The 17,850-nt window shown below is 41.5% G+C and overlaps 1 protein-coding gene across 1 annotated transcript in view; it reads left to right on the top strand.

Moving 5' to 3' along the window:
- Positions 1–6,344, top strand: part of NELFA (negative elongation factor complex member A) — a 35,683-nt gene extending 29,339 nt beyond the window's left edge. Inside the window, exons 9-11 of the mRNA XM_075930889.2 lie at positions 1,659–1,912; positions 3,613–3,712; positions 5,740–6,344. Of these exons, the coding sequence (XP_075787004.1) occupies positions 1,659–1,912; positions 3,613–3,712; positions 5,740–5,924 (539 nt within the window). The 3' untranslated portion in view covers positions 5,925–6,344. The remainder of the gene's footprint in view (positions 1–1,658; positions 1,913–3,612; positions 3,713–5,739) is intronic.
- Positions 6,345–17,850: the final 11,506 nt, after the last annotated feature.

The following is a 17,850-nucleotide window of genomic DNA, read 5'->3' as shown; positions in this document are numbered from 1 at the left end:
GTGGATTTCAACTAGTTAGTCTGTGGGATGTGGAGGTTAATTGTACTAGTTTATCTGCTTTGGCAGAGAGAGGAGAGCATCCAGTAACCTTTCCTTTCCAGCAGTCATCTAAACAAGTAGTGATCCAGGGACTGCATTTTAATTCTATAATTCCTTTTGCTTAGCCCAGAGGTGGGCTATAATTTTACGGGTGGAGGAGGGTACTCCCAAGATTTTGGAAAGTGGTCAATGGCCACACTCTTCCAGGATATTAATGGAGAATTCTGGAGTCTGGGATGGAGGTTGGGTGCAGATGGGAGCTTGGGGTAAGGAATTGGGATGCCGGAGGGAGAATGGGGCATGGGTAGGAATTTGGATGGAGGCATTTGTGATCTAGGACAGGCAACTGGCATACAGGATTTTGGGATGTGACCTAGGATAGGAGGGGATTGTGATCTGGGCAAGGGGATGGGGTGCCAGATCTGAGAGGGGGCATGTGTGCTGGAGGGGGCAGATGGTTTGAGTATGTGTAAGGGAGGTAGAGAGTTGGTGAAGGGAGGCTCTGGCTAGGAGGCGCTTATCAGCAGAAACCTGAGGCAGACGGTCTACTGCAGGCTGCTCCATGTGGCTCCACTCTGGGCATGAAAGGGAGGGGGAGGAGGAGGAAGGGAGAAGGCTTCCTACCCTGCCCCTGCTCCCAGCAAAAATTCTCAGCTCCTATTGGCCAGAAACTGATAGATTCATAGTATCATAGAGCTGGAAGAGACCTCAGGAGGTCATCAGGTCCAGCCCCCTACCCAAGACAGGACCAATCCCAACTAAATCAACCCAGCCGAGGCTTTGTCAAGATTGGCCAATGGGAGCTAAGAGATTTTGCTGGGTGGGCGGGAACAGCATGAGATGTCTCCATCCTCCCTCTCCAGCTATCCAGAAGGGGGAGCAGCTGGCTTTTTCAAGTGTGAACTGTTCTGTGCCAAAGAGTTCCAGCAAGGCGGCCGCGGGCCAGATCTGGTCCACTGGCAGCCTCTTGCCCACCCCTGGCTTAGCTTGTTTTGAAATCTGTCTTATCAGTGTTCATTTAGGGCACATCTACACAGCAAGACTAAACTGAAATAAGCGACACCATTATTTAGACATTGTCAAAATAACTGCTTGCTGTGTAGACGTGGACTATGTTATTCCAGAATAATGCTGCTGTGTAGACATAGCCTTACTGATTGAGATGTGTAGTTAATTCTGACTTCCTTTTGGAAGTTGTTTCTATTTTTTAGTTTAGATAATGAAACATTTCTCTAATATCAGCTCCTGCATGATAGGTCTTCCTACAAGAATTGTGCTATACTTATTATGGAGTAGAAACTCACAAGTTTATAAAGCATACACCATTCAATACAAGTTTCAGTGTTAAGTATAGTGCAGCACAGATTTGCCTGGTAGAAGGCCCCTGTTTTTCATTATCGATAAAGGTAATGCAGTGGAAAGGGAGAGAGAATGTAGTTTAAATATAATCTAGAAATAAAATAAATGGCTCACTTAATCACATTACTAAAATTGGGCTCTCTGGAACTCTTCTCTGCCTGTATGTAGGTACTTTTAAAATGCACTGTGGTGTCTGAGATCGTTATCCAATTGCAGGTGGTTTTTTATTGTTTAAAAAATTGTTACTTTTGTTCATGCAGCTGGATCTGTGCGAGAGGCCTTGCAGACGAATAGGCAACCCGACGAACCTACAGCTCCAAATACTACTCCTCTTCCTGCTCAGTTTAAACAGCGAACACCCATGTATAACAGTAACTCCAATCCAGCTGCAGCTACACCTACCTCACCTCTGACACCTACGACGCCTCCTGCCATTTCCCCTGTAGCACAACCTCCACAAGTAGTCCCCCAAACTCCGCAGCAGCCACCACCCAAGAAAAGCCTTTCTCTGACAGTAAGTAATAACAGATCTGTAGATGAAAAACAGTCTAATTCTTCTTGATGGCTTGGCAGATGCTGGATTTTGGTATTCATGAGGCTGCGGGGAGAGTATCTTCTAGCCAAAGAAAGTAGAAGTGCTCTGCCATCTATGTAATGTTGCTACTGAGTGTTTTTGAGTGTCTTGTGATTTCTATCTGTGCAAACATAATAGTTCAGTAAGGAAGCTTTCTTTACTTGATTTCCTTGTTGTTTAAGTAATACCCCTTCTCCCAACTAATTTTTTGTATTTCGTAACCATAAACCATTCCAATGAGGTTGTTAAAAATCACACTGAGAGAAATGGAGGTAGGGTGAATTTCCACCATAACTGCTGTTTGTTTGGCTGATGAAGGCTTATAAACTGGCACAGAGGGCATACAGTGGAAAAAGATAGCAACTGATTGTTTCTAAGTGAAAGTTTTAAATGGTCAAATGCAGTCTAGTAATTTTGTATAGCTGACATTTCCTGCATATCTTTTCTGTTGCTGATTAGAGATTGTAACCTTAATGCATGAGTAGTCCCAGGTTCAATGCCAGAAGGGACCATCAGATCCCTGCTCGGACATCATGTATGTCACAGACCACCAATGCCATCCAGCACCTGTGTGCTAAACCCAACAACCAAACTTAGACCAAAGTATTACAGCCCACCAGGAACCAGACTATTACGTACCACAGGCAGGATGTGAGGGACAGAAGTGTAGCGATACCCAACGCCCTTGCAGTGGAAAGAACATGATTTAAGTGAGACACCCCCAGATGATCCTGGCAAGTGACCCATGTTTCATGCTGCAGAGGAAGGCAAGATACTCCCCCTTACATCCCAGGTTACACACAATCTAACCTGGGGGGGGGGCACTCCTTCTCAGTTAGACAGACCCTGAGCAAGAACAGGCCAGTGAAGCATACGAGGGGGAAAATGTACAGTACCACTGCAGAGCACAGGACTACCTCCATGCAGTGTCCACCTCCAGCTGTAGCCATCTTTGAGTTGGGAGCTGGAATTCCTTCCTGAATCCTGCTAGCTGAAGCCCTCAATCATGAGCTTTGAGTCTTCATTGTTAAACATTTGCATAGACATTTGAAGAATCAGGGCCTTAAGAAAAAGTTGAGTTTATTTTCTTTTCTATGTCTTTCTTAAATCTCTTTCATGGAAACTGTCCCAGCAGCAGCCCTGTTGCCTGCCAGTCTGGGTAGAAAGAATCTGTAACATCACAAAAGGGTGGAAGAAGCAGTTGCTCCTGACTATCCTCAGTGCCTTTTCGTTCATATAAAATGTTAACACTTTGCTGACTATGTGTGGGCAGAAGGGGCAAGGGAACAAAGTGGGGTTCTCCCCCCACCCCTGGAACTTTTACAGCAGAAGCAGCTAAGTTTTAAATACAAAATGTGCTGGTGTAGTCCATAAGGAAAAGTGGATTGGAGGGGTCACCAAGAGGCTATGCTTTGTCACGAAAAGTGACTGCATTAAAATTGTATGACAGTGGGGCTTATAAAGTGAATTCTTTGGCACCCTCAGCAATGCGTGCCACCATGTTCCTGTTACGAAAAGGAATGAGTGGACATATTTTCTATAAGAATAAAGATCGCCATGAAACTGGTGTCTTATCTTTGGATACTGAATGTAACAGACTGTGTTCTCCACTAAGATGCACTTGCTTTAATATCTTTCAGAGGGAGCAAATGTATGCTGCACAGGAAATGTTCAAGACTGCAAACAAAGTTACCAGGCCAGAAAAGGCTCTTATTCTTGGGTTCATGGCAGGATCCAGAGGCACGTAAAACTAGCATTATTTTGAGGGCCAATAGATGTTATGAAATATGGTCTAGAACCACTAAAATATAAAGTTGATGCTTTAGTGATAATCTGGACAGGTCTTACATGTAAAAATTGGGGGGCGGGGCAGAGAGATGGTATGTTTCACTTTGCTTTCTGGTAACAGCTGAATTATACAGCTGCCCCTAGAATATGCATGGAAGGCTTGTATGGCATGGCTGTGACAACATACCGGCTGAAATCTGAAGCATCTTGTGTCACGGTTGAAGGCAATGTTTCCTCTAATCTTTTCCATCCATGTGTGGAATACATTTTGCTATGCGCATCACTAAGAGAAACACAAGCCTAACTGTGAGCACTCTGCGAATCAGCTGTGCAGCATTGGAATCTCCCCTAAGCGGCTGCACAAGCACTCAGTTTACAAGGAACACTGGTTGGAGGGGTGCTGTCTTCTGACTGCCCTGACAAATTGTATTTTTGTCGAGCTACAAAATGTGCCCTTTAGGACATGCACATAATTCACTAAATAACAAATAACCATAGTACCATTGCTCAAGGTGGCTCTTGGAGAGGGGGGTTATCCCTGCAGACCAGACTAGTCCATACTTGTCAGGTAAAAAAATACATGTGAATAGGCTTTGTGCTGTCCTGAAGCCCAGTGAGTGCTGGTGTGTCACAGCAAGATGAGTGAGAGGTATAGAGCCTTTTCCTAAGTATACAGCCTTTCACCAATTCTTCAGTGTTTTAAATCCGGCAAATATTGACTCAAGTCCTTCAGACGACCTCCAATACTCTGATGAATCTCAGGGAGGGAAGACCTTGTCCCAAGGCATACAGGGCTTTGTATACCACAAGTTAGCACCCCAGGTATAGCTAGAGAATTCAATGCTACTGCAATTCTTGAGAATTGATGCAATGGTCCTGGAGCTAACCAATGCACCAGCAGTAATATCTGTCTTAGCATACAAGGTGCTCATCACTATAGTGTCTGAGCACTTTGAAGCATAACCCATGTAGAATGCATTACTGTAACCCTTTGTCAAAATGACAAAGGTAGGAAATACTGTGATGAAGCCTGGATTTGAAAAAATACAAAGTCCTGTGCACCTTGTGAGGCACAAGTGAGAAAAGGTGTTCTTGGCCCTAGACAGCTCCTGGGATTCCAGGAGCAAGAAGCTCCTACTAGGCTCAAGAAGTACAAACCTAAAAATGAATGTTTCCTAAGAGTGTCCATAACAATAAACTGCGGACCAAACTAAGTTATAATCAGCCAGCTTGTGTAGAGTATGTAAGTTGTACAAAATGGCATTCGCATGTAAAACACCTCCAAACTGAATTTTATAGACAATGTTTGCAATGCAGGAGTTATTTTATATCTATAATAGGATGCAAACTATTTTGAGATGTATATTTTATAGCAATACCTGCCCTTTTACAGTGGAGTTGGTTAAGTGGATGACCATATTTCTTAACTTCTATCTGTATTATCTATAGTTCATGGCATTAAGGTAACATGTAATATTCTTCCTAGTGGTGGGATTGTAGTGTAGATTTGAAAGAGGTTTTCACTGAAGCAGTGTTCATCCCATCTTCTAAAATAAATGAAATCTATTAAGACTTTCAGAAAACTATATTAGCAGTATAATTTAGTTTTCTATAGATTAAAGCTGAACTGACATTAAGATCCTAAAGATCTTTTCATTACAGTGCCACACAAAGTTGTGCAAATGTTCTTTCCAGCCATCCCAACCTAGTTACCTTTGTCATCTCCTTAATTCAGTACTTTGGTGTTGAGTTCCCTTTGTTATACTTCGTGAACTCAGAATGTGAGCTATGAAAGCAGCATGTAGCTTTGTTCTAGGTGCTAGTGATACTGTAACTTATCAAATTTTTGGTTCCCTCCTCCCTGTGGTCCTGACAGATCCAAAGTTTTTCCTTACCCTTAAATTTTGCTAACACACTGTGTTGAAATGGATCTTAACTTGCAGCTTAACTGTTTTTGTTTTTAATTCTTGTCTCCACAGAGAATCCTTGCCAAGAGCAAGGCGACATCATTCAGATTAAACTTAGTGAGCATACAGAAGTTTTACCAAAGGCCGATGGCACTGGGAGCACCACCATGTTAGTTGACACAGTCTTTGAAATGAACTATGCCACGGGCCAGTGGACCAGACTCAAGAAGTACAAACCTATAACAAATGTTTCCTAAGAGTCAGTAACAACAAACTGCGGACCAAACCAATACTAGACTCAGCCAGCTCCTGTAGAGTGTGTCAGTTGTACAAAATGGCATTCATGTGTAGGTTTTTCTTATTCCTTTCTACAACACAAGTTGTGGCTTTCCAAACTAACTGGGCTCAATGAATGCAGTATGAAGATGCTGTCAAACTGATGGATGATTTTTTTCTCTTTTTTTTTTTTTTTTTGGCGGAGAGGGGAAAGTTAATATTTTTGTGATTCAGGCTGCCAGAAATTGAGATCACAGCTGAAAATTTGCTTTTCACTTTGGGAGCATTTCCGTTCTGGACACTGAAGAAAGGAGAATTACAGGATCACAATTTCCCACTAAGAAAGGGCACAGATTTTATTGCAGAAATTTTACTTTGACTTTGTGGGTTTTATTTACATATGTATGCTTGTAGCATTACAGGTATTTACAGTTATTCCAGCAATTTAACTGCAGTAAATCTAACTACTGCAAGCGATAGATGTCTAATGGCACTCACTGTGTGTTTAGCTTGTCTTTTCCAGGGTTAGAGGGTGGGTTTGAGAAGCTTTGTTATCTTTACTGTATTTCAAATGTTAATGCCCTGCACAAATTAATCTGTATTTGGCATAAATCAGTTGAGATAGAGGGGAACTGAATATCTTACCCTTTTCTATATCAAAATTTAGAATTTCCTTAAGTATCAAGTTTAAGATTGCCAAAAAAAACATGTCCTACCCTGATTATAGGCTGCTAGAGATCATAGCACTTTGCTACCATATGAGGCACAGGATGGAGATTAATGTCTGGCTGTTGTGTAGCAAGCCTGCTGGGCAACACACCTTTCTCTTGGAGGGAATGAAGCTTGTATTTGTACTTGCACACCTCTCAAGCACAGTTGAGTGTTACTGCAGTCTTAAGAGTGGCCCTTCTAGCCACAAACAACTTAGTCACATCTGTGAGTGTGGAAGGTTAGCAAGACTGCCATTATGGCAAATTTTTTCTTCCTCTCCTCCCCCACTTTTTTTTTCTTGCTTCAATACAAGTTTGACTAAGCAGTTGCTGGGTACTTGATTACTAAGGCCTGGGCTACACACAGTATTTGTACTGGTATAGCTGTTGAGTGTGACTTTCTTTAAAACTGACAGTTACAGCAGTACAACCCATAGTGTGAATGCAGTTATGCTAGCATAAATGGGTCTTATGCTTGTATAGCTTATTCCTTTTCCCACACAGGAATAGCTATACCATATATGCACACACCACTATGACTGAACTGGTACAGTTAAAGTGATGCATCTTATATGTAGACCAGCCTTAAGTAGTGACTTCAGAATTTGGCCCTTAATGGAGACTTGTATTAAAATATCCAGTTTCTTTCAGCCAGTTTCATATGTGGAGTTGTGCTTGCCTGGGAAGGTTATGCTGAGGAGGGAGAAGTACAAAGATATAAGTCTCACAGCATTGGGAGAGCCTAAGCCTGATGACCCAGGATTGGCCTTAAAAAGAAACATTAATTTATTACTCTAGGCCAGCATAAGACTTTCTAAGATCAAAGCAAATATTTTGTAAGTGATTCATCTATGTGCCAACATGACCTATAGATAAAGTCATTCAGTTTATTTTAATATTGGGCATATTTGTTTTCATATTATCCAGCTATGTGACTATCACAACAGGCAGTGTATTGATGAGGAAATATTTATAACATTTTCTTATAATCTGATCAAAATTATGTATATTTGCTCCAACAAAATTAAGATCCAGAATATCCTAAATTAACTATTCTGACACTTAATGGTTGAGTTATACTGTTGGTACCTTCATGGGAGTTCCATGATCATTAAGGAGTGTGAGTGTGAGAGAGAGAATAACTCAGCATAACTGTCACTCTGGAAAATGCCCTTTACTTAATTACTCCATTGCTACAGAGAGATGGACTATTTTCCATGTGATACAAAGCAGACAAACAAGAAATAGGGGCAAAATAAGATGGGTTTTAGTTTTTAGAATGAATTCCTATAGGTGCATTCATAATGGATAATGGCTTCTTTAATACAGTACAAGTGAAGGGCTAAAGTCAGAGTATGAAAAGTATGTGTCTTTTTAAAAGTGTGTAAGGAATAAATTGCATTCCTTTTCAATCTCATTTGTTTTCAGGTTTTAAAAATCCATGTGATACCTAGTTTTCTATAACCTACGCCAGTTTGACACTGTTATAACTGCTACTACTTTAATACATTTTGTCCTCTAGTAATACAGGGGTTTGTTTTGTTTAATAAGAAACAGTTTGTAGGATACTGGATGCCTTAGGGGGAGTGGACTTGCATCCAAAGTTACTAGTTCAAAACTCAGCTCCGTTTTGTAGTAATCGGAAGCTGTCATCTGATGGCTCTTCAGTTTACATGAGGAGTTGGGGTACTCAGTGCAGTGGACAAATGTCCATACCCCAAAATTCAGCTATCAGCAGCAGGCAGGAGGACTGAATGGGCAAGATGCCCCCATTCTGAGTAGTCCCTCCAGAACTCAGTTGAAGCACCAGAATGAAACAGGTTGGAGGAAGCTTATACTTCTCCTACCTGCTCTATACTTCCTGTGTGGATGGACAAGACTTCAATCTCCAGGCCTACTCTACTAACACTGGTCATCTGCACTAAGACAAGTTCATTTTTAAATAAACAAAATATTTTAAATTAATTACTACTAGAACTGAGACAATTTAACATTGCTAAAATAATTAGCAGTCTTATTTTTAAATACAAAAGCTGCTTTCTCTTGGCTGGATGTAACCGTAAGGGTTGTAACTTTATTTCAACTAGCTCTATGTGTCTAGTGTCCTTTTTAAAAACAAAAAAGGAAAGGAAAGTAGCCATTGAAATGTTTTCAGAATAATTTCACTTCTGCGAAACTAACCTGAATGTAGAGCCCACTGTAATTAATAGGCTCAATTGAAATTGCTAATTTCTCCCAATGAACCACATTAAGTGTAGACCACTTAAAATAAAAAAGAAACATGGTACTTTGTAGGATTTGAGATGCTCTCACACTCAAAGCAAGATTGGATTAGAGAAAAGACTGAAAAAAACCGTGGAAAGGCTGAACCAGTGCTTTGATAAGAGTGTGCCAGGCGGTTCAGGAAACAGCGAAGCAACCCTTGAATTGCTGTACGCTATTTAATCTTTACTTTACAAAGCAAGTCTGACTCCTTGAATTTGATATTTTAGGTCTTAACTTTTCATTCATTTAGTTGCTAGGTAGATTTTATACTTGAAGTACAGAGTTACATTGCAAAGGTAAACAAAAACCAAGTGTGTGGAAGCCCCCACTGCCTAGGCATGGGAGGTGCACACAGTGCTCAGAGCAAACTTGTTTACAATCCTATCTCATTTCCCTTTACAGTAGCCCAACATTCTAGACCCTAGTCTGAGAGCCAGAACTTCACATGTGCATTAGCTTCTGCAAACAAAACTGCTCCAGAGAATTTTACACTTGAGGGTTAGTGAGGGGCCACTCAAAATTAGCTTAGCTTATTTAGCATGCTAAGGTGAAGTACAGGAGAGAAACCATTAACATGACTCCTTTCTCTTCCTCTGCCTTTCATCTCTCCTTAGGTAGGAAGTGCTCTAATTCCCCATTCAACCCTCCCCTGCTCCTCAACTGCCCAGTTCTTATGATGACTGACCCTGTAGTACTGGATCAGTGGCTTAAGGATCCTCAAGTTTTTATTTGTAGTTTTGCTATTAGCCTTTCAGTCAAATAAAATAATGCTGGATGTGATGGGGAAAAATCTTCTGAGTAATTAATAAAATAGGCCCATGTGACATTGCTAATTTCCCCCTCTGAATGACGTCAAAGTGCAGATCGCTTAAAAAAGAAACATTATATTTTGACATAGTAGAGCTTGAGGTTGGCTCATACTCTCAAAGCAAGATCTGACTAGAAAGATGGAAAATGTTAAGCCAGAGCCCATCGGGAATCTGGTGCCTTTAACAAGAAATGTCATTTTGTAAAATGTTACAGCTATAGTATAGGCTATATGTTTTCTATTAATTGTTTTTTGTACAGTTGTAAATTCAAGATCTTCTGTCTCTGGGTACGTATTTTCAGTGTACTACAGTATGTATAATAAAAGTTTAAATTTTCTAAAAAAACCTGTAGGGTCAGTTTTTACAATCTTTGCTGGCATTTCTGCATATTGCGCTAACAGTTGAGCTAGTAGTGTGTAGTAGCTGCCTGACAAAGTGATCTTCTTGTATCACAGTGCATATATATAGCCTATCTTTAAAATAACCTCACTGGATTGTATATAATAGTTATGCAATTACATTCTTTAAAGTTAGCACAGGTGTACCTTTCTATGTAGAGCTACATGCAGGATAGGTTGCAGTTGTTAAAATTACCATGCTTATGCCTTGTTTTGGTCATTGCTTGTTAGTGTCTGACAGAAATGCATCCTGTTAATAATCTTGGTGTCTTATGACCATTCCCTGGAGAACCAGCTGGGGTTGATATGAAAGTATTTCACATGTTAACTTGAAAACAGTAGTACGCCTCCTCGTGACCAGGAAGTTCAATTTGAATACCCTGTCCTCTTTGTACAGCTTCCCAGCATCTTCCAAGTAAATGAATAGTGTTTTGGCTCCCTGATTTGAGTAGCAGTGATGTTATGCTCACTCTGCCAAATGGGTCAATCGCAGCTGACAGTAAGAAGGCACTATTACTGTTTCAGGTTCTAAATGATGTAGCTCTTGCCTCCTTTTTAACTATCCAGGATCTTAAATCAGTCCCTTTGTCCTGATTGACTGATGGTGTATTAAGTGGCACACTACTCATCCATTAGGTTTCCTACCATCATACCTAGGTGTAGTAAGCCTCCTAGCATACTGTTTAATAAATCAATTTACAGGTATCCTAATAGTGATTGAAACATTCCTGACTGTAGTGCCAACATGTGGTCACTTTAGCAGGTGTAGTAACTTCAATTTTTTTTACAAGAGAGCTTTCAAACCAAAAATCACGTCTCCTTGTGACGGGCGCCAAATCAACAGCAGAGATGGCCTAGAAGAGGCCAAACAGCAGTGCAAACTTTCCCATTCTGCAACTACCTCATCCCTGACCTGGAGACACTGCTAGCATCACCATTCCCACGCACTCAATCATTCTTGACTTGTTTAATAATTGTGATTTATTTTTAAGTGGGGTTATTGCTACCTATTTTAAAATTGTTGGGCTGTGGGAGGGTGCAGGGTGCCTCTGCTTTCAACCTTTTCTCCACAGAGGTCCAGAAGCTTTTTTTTTTTAAAAAAACAAATTTACTTGAGTGTCACGTGCCTTCTGCAGCTGAGATCAAATATTGAAAAACTTGCAATAAAATTGAGAGTTGGCACCATTGGCCCCTTGCTGTGTGATGTAAGAGGATATTTCCACTAGAGATACTAGTGTTTAGTTGAACAAAATTAACCTGGGCTTATCAGTTAATCCTGTTGACTATACACATCTCTCTCTTCTCCCACCGCTCCCTCCCTTGGTATCAGAGGCAGCAAGGAGCTGGTGCCCATTAGGAGCTGGCTCTGCCTGCCCTCCCCCACTCCCACACTGCTGCCTCTGATAGTCAACAATGTGGGGGAAAATGTGTGCAGGGAGCCAGCTTTCATAGCATATTAGGACTCGAGAGGGAAGCAGACCCCCTTGCTGCCTCCTACAGAGGCGGGGTGGGGGGAGGGAGGATCACAGGCAGGAGCCAGTGCTGGGGGGAGCTGACATAATTGGTTCCTTGCAGCACCAGCTTCACAGTGCTGCCTGTAGTTTAGACCGCACCTAAAGTTGATTTCAGCTACTTTGCTACACAAACATAGCTGAAGTTGCATATTTTAATTTGACTTTAGCCTGCAGTGTAGAGGTACCTCTAATCTTTAAAAGAGGGATAACACCTCCTGAGGCTGTTATGAGGATTGAGATGTTTGTGAAGTGCTCTACGCATTGAAAGCGGTGCATGGCCTGTCTAAGGTCTTGCTTTAGTGCTCTGGCACTGCTCACTCTTGTTTTCCCCCTCCCCTCAGACAAACCTTTCTGTAGGAAATGGTTGAAGTTTGACTAGACAAAGTCTCATCTCAGCTACTGGACTGAATTTGGGGTAGTTTGGGTGAGAGACAAACTTAGCAAGCAGAAGTTAGCAAACTAACTTGGCTATCCCCCTGAAGCAGAGAAATGGATAGACGTGGAGACTAAATCAGCATCTTGAGGCTATAAAGGTGCCTTTTCTAGAACAGACTGGAAACTTTATGCCCGTCTATGCCAAACTAAGTGACTGAGCAACAAAATGACAAATTAAATTTAATGTTGATAAATGTAAAGTAATGCACTTTGGAAAAAATAATCCCAACTATAAGTACAATATAATGGGAACTAATTTAGCTACAACTACTCGAGAGAGATCTTGGAGTCACTGTCAATAGTTCTCTGAAAATATCCACTCGGTGTGCAGCGGCAGTCAAAAAAGCAAATAGAATGTTAGGAATAACTAGAGGGATAGCGAATAAGACAGAAAATATCTTAATGTATCCCTACATCTTGAGTACTGCATACAGATGTGGTTCCCTCATCTCAAAAAAGATATGACATTGGAAAAAGTTCAGAAAAGGGCAACAAAAAACTAGGAGTTTGGAATGGCTCTCCTATGGTGAAAGATGAAAAATACTGGGGCTGCGTCTGGACTGGCATGATTTTGTGCAAATACTTTTAACGGAAAAACTTTTCCGTTAAAAGTATTTGCGCAAGAGAGTGTCTATACTGGCATGTGCTTTTGCGCAAAAGCATCCGTGCCAGTGTAGACGCTCTCTTGCGCAAGAAAGCTCCAATGGCCATTTTAGCCATCGGGCTTTCTTGCGCAAGAAATTAAAGTTGCAGTCTACACTGGCCCTCTTGCGCAAGAATACTTGCAGAAGAGGACTTATCCCTGAGCGGGCACGTCTGAGTATTTGCACAAGAACCACTGATTTTGTACATTACAAAGTCAGTGTTCTTACGCAAATACTCCCGGCCAGTGTAGACAGGCGGGAAGATTTTGCGCAAAAGCAGCTGCTTTTACGCAAAATCATGCCAGTCTAGACACAGCCTGGGATTTTTCAGTTTGGAAAAGAGGAGACTAAGGGGGATAGGATAGGTCTATAAAGTCATGACTGGTGTGTAAAGAGTGACTACAAGAACTAGGGGTCACCAAATGAAATAAGCAATAGGTTTAAAACAAACAGAAGGAAGTTTTTGTTCACTCAGTGCAGTGTCAATCTGTGGAACTCCTTGCCAGAGGATGTGATGAAGGCTAGAACTTTAAGGGGGTTTTAAAAAAGAGGTAGATAGATTCATCGAGGTTAGGTCTATCAATGGTTATTAGCCAGGATGGATAGGAATGGTGTCCCTAGGCTCTGTTTCTCCACTTGAGGGATCACTTGAGGATTACCTGTTGTGGCCCCGCCCTGTGGGGCATCTGGTATTAGCCACTGTCAGCAGACAGCTACTGGGCTGGATGGACCATTGGTCTGAACCAGTATGGCTGTTATGCCTGTTTCTGGGGCGTGTGTCACAACAGAGGAGGCCAGGCACTGAATAGCAGCACAGGAGCTTGATGTCTTCTGTATGCTCCTTCAAGGACAGTGTTGGAGCAGCTCATCTTAAGGCCCAGACTCCTTTCAATGCCCAGTCCTCACATACACACAATACTTACATGTAATCCATTTGGGATTGAAGGCAAGGGCAACAATCTTTGGCTTGCAGGTTAGCAGAATTATTGCATGGTCTTTGGCTTTCTGCTGGGAGCCCTAGATGTTCTTCTCTGTGCTCCAAGAAGAAACTTGCAATTCTCAGTCTCCATGCAGGCAGCCTGTTCCTTTTTTGGTACTCAAAACTGCCTGGCATGTGAATGCAGGGAGTTAAAATGCAGGACGTTAAATTCTGCATGGGTTCCCCTCTCACCTGCTCCAGCTTGGAAGCTAGTAATCAAATACAAGCCTGCTTCATTAGGGTGTCTGCCTCAGCAGAAGAGATGCAGGGATACTAGCCCTAGTTAGAAAACTTCATTTCAAGGCAGTTGAGCAGCGAAGTACTGCTGGTTTGATTCCTTCCATCTGGAGCAAAAAAGGCAATTAGAATGGAGACTGGCAGTGTATCCGCTATCCTCTTTCAGTAACTAGGACAGAAGCATGTTAATGGAAGGATGGATGGGAACGGTCTTGGAAAGGAGCCATTGAAAAGCTAGGTCTGAGCAGTCTCATCCCTGTCCTAATCAGTGTAGCCTCCTCTCATTCAGAGGACAAAAGAACCACTGCTTAGAGCTTAGCTGTATGTGGTATAACTGCGTGTTCTCCCACAACTGTGCAATGGCCTGCCTGTGAGGAGACTTGAGTCCTCAAATAAAATTTGAGAGAGACCATCTTTCTAAAAGCACACCAAAAGACTAAAAATAATAATAAAAAAAATGCACCAAAAAGTCAAAAATAAAGTTAAGCTAGCAATGTAGGAGAAAGATTGGATGGCTAACAGTTAGCAACTACCTTGAATCGTACTTAGCCATCCAATCTCTCTCCTCCATTACTAGCTTAAAATTTTTTGGCTTTTTGGTGCACATTATTTTTAGTCTTTTTGGTTTACTTTTTTAAAAAAAGACAAGCTTTCTAAAACTTTTGTTTTTTGGTCTTAAATCTAGTGTTTCAACTAATAACTGCAAGATTATGTTTGATATGGTTATGTATTTTGAGCTAGACTGTTACCTAGTGCAAAAAAAAGTTGTATTTACATTTTTAATTAGTTGTATTTAAGGCAAGGATATAGTAATTGAGGTGATCGATCAATTGTTTTGTTGGTTCAAAAGAGGAAGGCTTTGAAGACTTTATAGGGTCTTCTTCTAAGGCATCTTTATGACAAACAGTGTCGCCCATTAATTTGTTTGGATCAATGTCATCCATCTCTACGCCTTCCAAAGAATGGACTCGACCGAGTGCAACAAATGGTTGAGCTGGTGCAAAGTATTGAGAGCCAAGGTTCACAACTGCTCTATCCACTGTGATCCCTTGCAGTTTGTGGACGGTGACTGCATAAGCATGGATGATTGGAAGTATTCACCGCTCCACCAAGCCTTATCCAAAATTTGCTTGAAAGTGACATGTGATTGGCTCAATGTGCTTTGTGACATCGCCTTCTAATTCAATTTCAACTTTAGGGATATCTGTTTCATGAATTTGGTTGCAGTGGAAGTAGGGCCATGTTATAGTGGTGATGGTGCCAGTTTTGCCATTGACCAAGCCTTTTGCTTGGTCAACACTGTACCAAAGCATAACTGTAGTGCCCAAATATATTCCAATTCTCTTTGGAATGCCTGCCATTCGATTGATCTATGTTGGGATAGCTTGATAAAGATTAGGTACATCATCTCTGCTCAATGAGGGTATCTTGCGCTGTGATTGTGAACATTTGGAGGTTCACATGGTTTAAAGTGGACAAAACTTCATTGTGGTGAGGGCTTGACAAACCCCGGTGAGAGCTACTCACCGGTGCTGCACATGCGTGAAGTGCCGGTGAATGGGGCACATGCAGCGACCAGCTGAAATCTACTCGCCACAGGTGAGTAGATTCAGCAGTTTGTTGAGCCCTAATTGTGGTCATCTACCATTTTACAAGTTGGCATGATTCTCAAAGCTTTGCCAGGTAAAAAGTCCCCTTGTTTGCTTTCTTCACATTTACACAGTAAAATATTTAGTTGTTCTTGTGTGAGTGTTTCCTCTCGAATATTATTTACAATTTTGATAAATGTATCCCCTCTGTCGCATGTTTTCAGACAATTCACAAAAGCTAAATAGGTGCCAGAGCTGCACAGCCAGGTCTCATTGAAACAGGTTGCTTATAAATGGGAGTGCCTGATAATGGTGGAAGCTGAAGGAGATCACTGAAGAACAAGATGTTCAAGCCTCATAGTTCAACATCGATCAAATATTTGTTTGCAGAAATTGTTACCCATAAGCTTCTTCCTCGATCTTGTTCTGGTAGATTTTCTGCTCCTTATTCATCTTCCTCCAGGGCTCCCTCAGACTTTTGAGCCTCTTTGTTTAGCACTCTTACAAATGTGTATTGAAAGTCAGGCTTTCTTGTGTTAACTAAACGACTCTTCTTGTGCTCCCTTTCTTAGGAAGGCCACACAGATGGAAAGCACACTCAGAGGTGGAGACTTGGCATTGATTTAACATTCCCATACTTAAACAACTTTCGAGAAATACTGCTTTCATCCTCTCTGATTTAAGCAGTAGTGTCTCTGACGCTTCTTTCAAGACTCGTAGGTTCACATTTAGCAATATAATAGGCGATGGCAATAGCAACTCCATATGGTTAGATGTTCACACTCCAGGGGCTTAAGATCGAACCTTCTTGAAGCCTCTGGAACCCATCCCAGTCAATTTGAACTTTTCAGAAGCCCTTCCAACCTTAGCAATACAAATACAATGCACAGCCATATGTTTGTATACATATATGCATGTGTGCATAAAGTTGAAAATCCCATGACAGACCAACAAGAACGGTGGCTGTTTAATAGAAAGATGGTCTAATAAAGCAATCAAACAACAGGAGTGTCTGCCTTGTGCCATCATCAAGGACAGAATCAGACCAGAGGCCTTTGTGCTTTGTAGTTAGCCTTCTAAATTCTGCTGAAAATAGATCTCCAATCTGCTGCTGCGAAGACAGGCTCCAAGCAGCGGACAAAAGTTGCCTCTGGTGCAAGGCAGTTTCTATGTCTGATTTAATAAAACATACAGCTGCCCAAGTGCCCTGTGCTACAGAGGAAGTGGCATGTCTGGAGCCCCTGGCATAAAAATGTAACATGAAAGTTCTAGAAAGTGCTTAGTTAGGTCAAGCATCTTGACACATGAAACATTCACAAAGCTTGACAGTTCTATGGAACAGACAAAGCCTAAAGCACCGTGCCTGTCTAGGACATTGTTTTAGGGAACAGCTTTTACTATTTGTGTACCAACTGTCCAGTGCCTTAGTGCAATGCTGTCAAGCCAGGGCAAGGTCACAGTTTACAAATTACCCTATTGCAGCTCTTTGAGCAAAAATGCATCTGATTTTTTTTTTGGTGGGGGGGGGGGGGCTTGTATAACTAAATCATTGTGTGTCTATATAAACAAGCTAGCCATCTGCACCCACCCCCTTTAAGTAAAGATTAAGTACATCAGTATAAAGAAAACTTGCAAGGGACTGAAAATGGGTTTAGAATGGAATTTCCTTTTCCATCCTCTTTATGCCATTTGTGGCAGAAAAACCATGGAGGCTTGCAACTCATGTTCCCAGGGATCATAGTGCAACCACTGTCCAAACCAGAGTTCTTGCCATTTACTTTTATCCCTTTGGTCCACTCCTGCATTTTAAATATATTTTCCTATTAAGAGTTAGCTGATCATATTAACCATAACTAGTCTGTGTCTCACACACACACACACCCCGGAGTTAACAGTATGTCAGCTAAATCAATTGTTAAAAGTTTAAGTTTTTCTTTTGAGTGTTGGTCCCTATGGGTATTCGCTGTGGGTATAGCTACCCTGTGTCTGTCCAAACCAGAAATGGTTCAATAGCAACATCTGGTGGGCTGGGCCTGTACTGTGTGTTCCCAAGGGCCGGTATGAAGAGCAGCATGGTCCAACAGCCTCTGCAAAGCTTCTTTTCTATTGCTCACCATCTGGGTTGGAAACTGTTTTTCTACTCTGCAGTGTTCTTTGAATCTGTAAGTAGTTTTTAGTTTGGATTGTTTTGTTTTAGTCATAAGTGGAGCACAGGATCTGGTCCAAGAGTTGAATGTAAAAGCAAACCACTCAGTAAAATCAACTATACTGTAATTAAATGTAACATTGTGATAGGTTTCTTTGGTATGTTCCTTCTTTCACAGTAG

The sequence above is a fragment of the Pelodiscus sinensis genome, chromosome 4 (genome assembly GCF_052426305.1).
Source record: "Pelodiscus sinensis isolate ZL-2025 chromosome 4, ASM5242630v1, whole genome shotgun sequence".
Taxonomy (NCBI): Eukaryota; Metazoa; Chordata; order Testudines; family Trionychidae; genus Pelodiscus; species Pelodiscus sinensis.
This window is presented reverse-complemented; position numbering and strand designations above follow the sequence as displayed.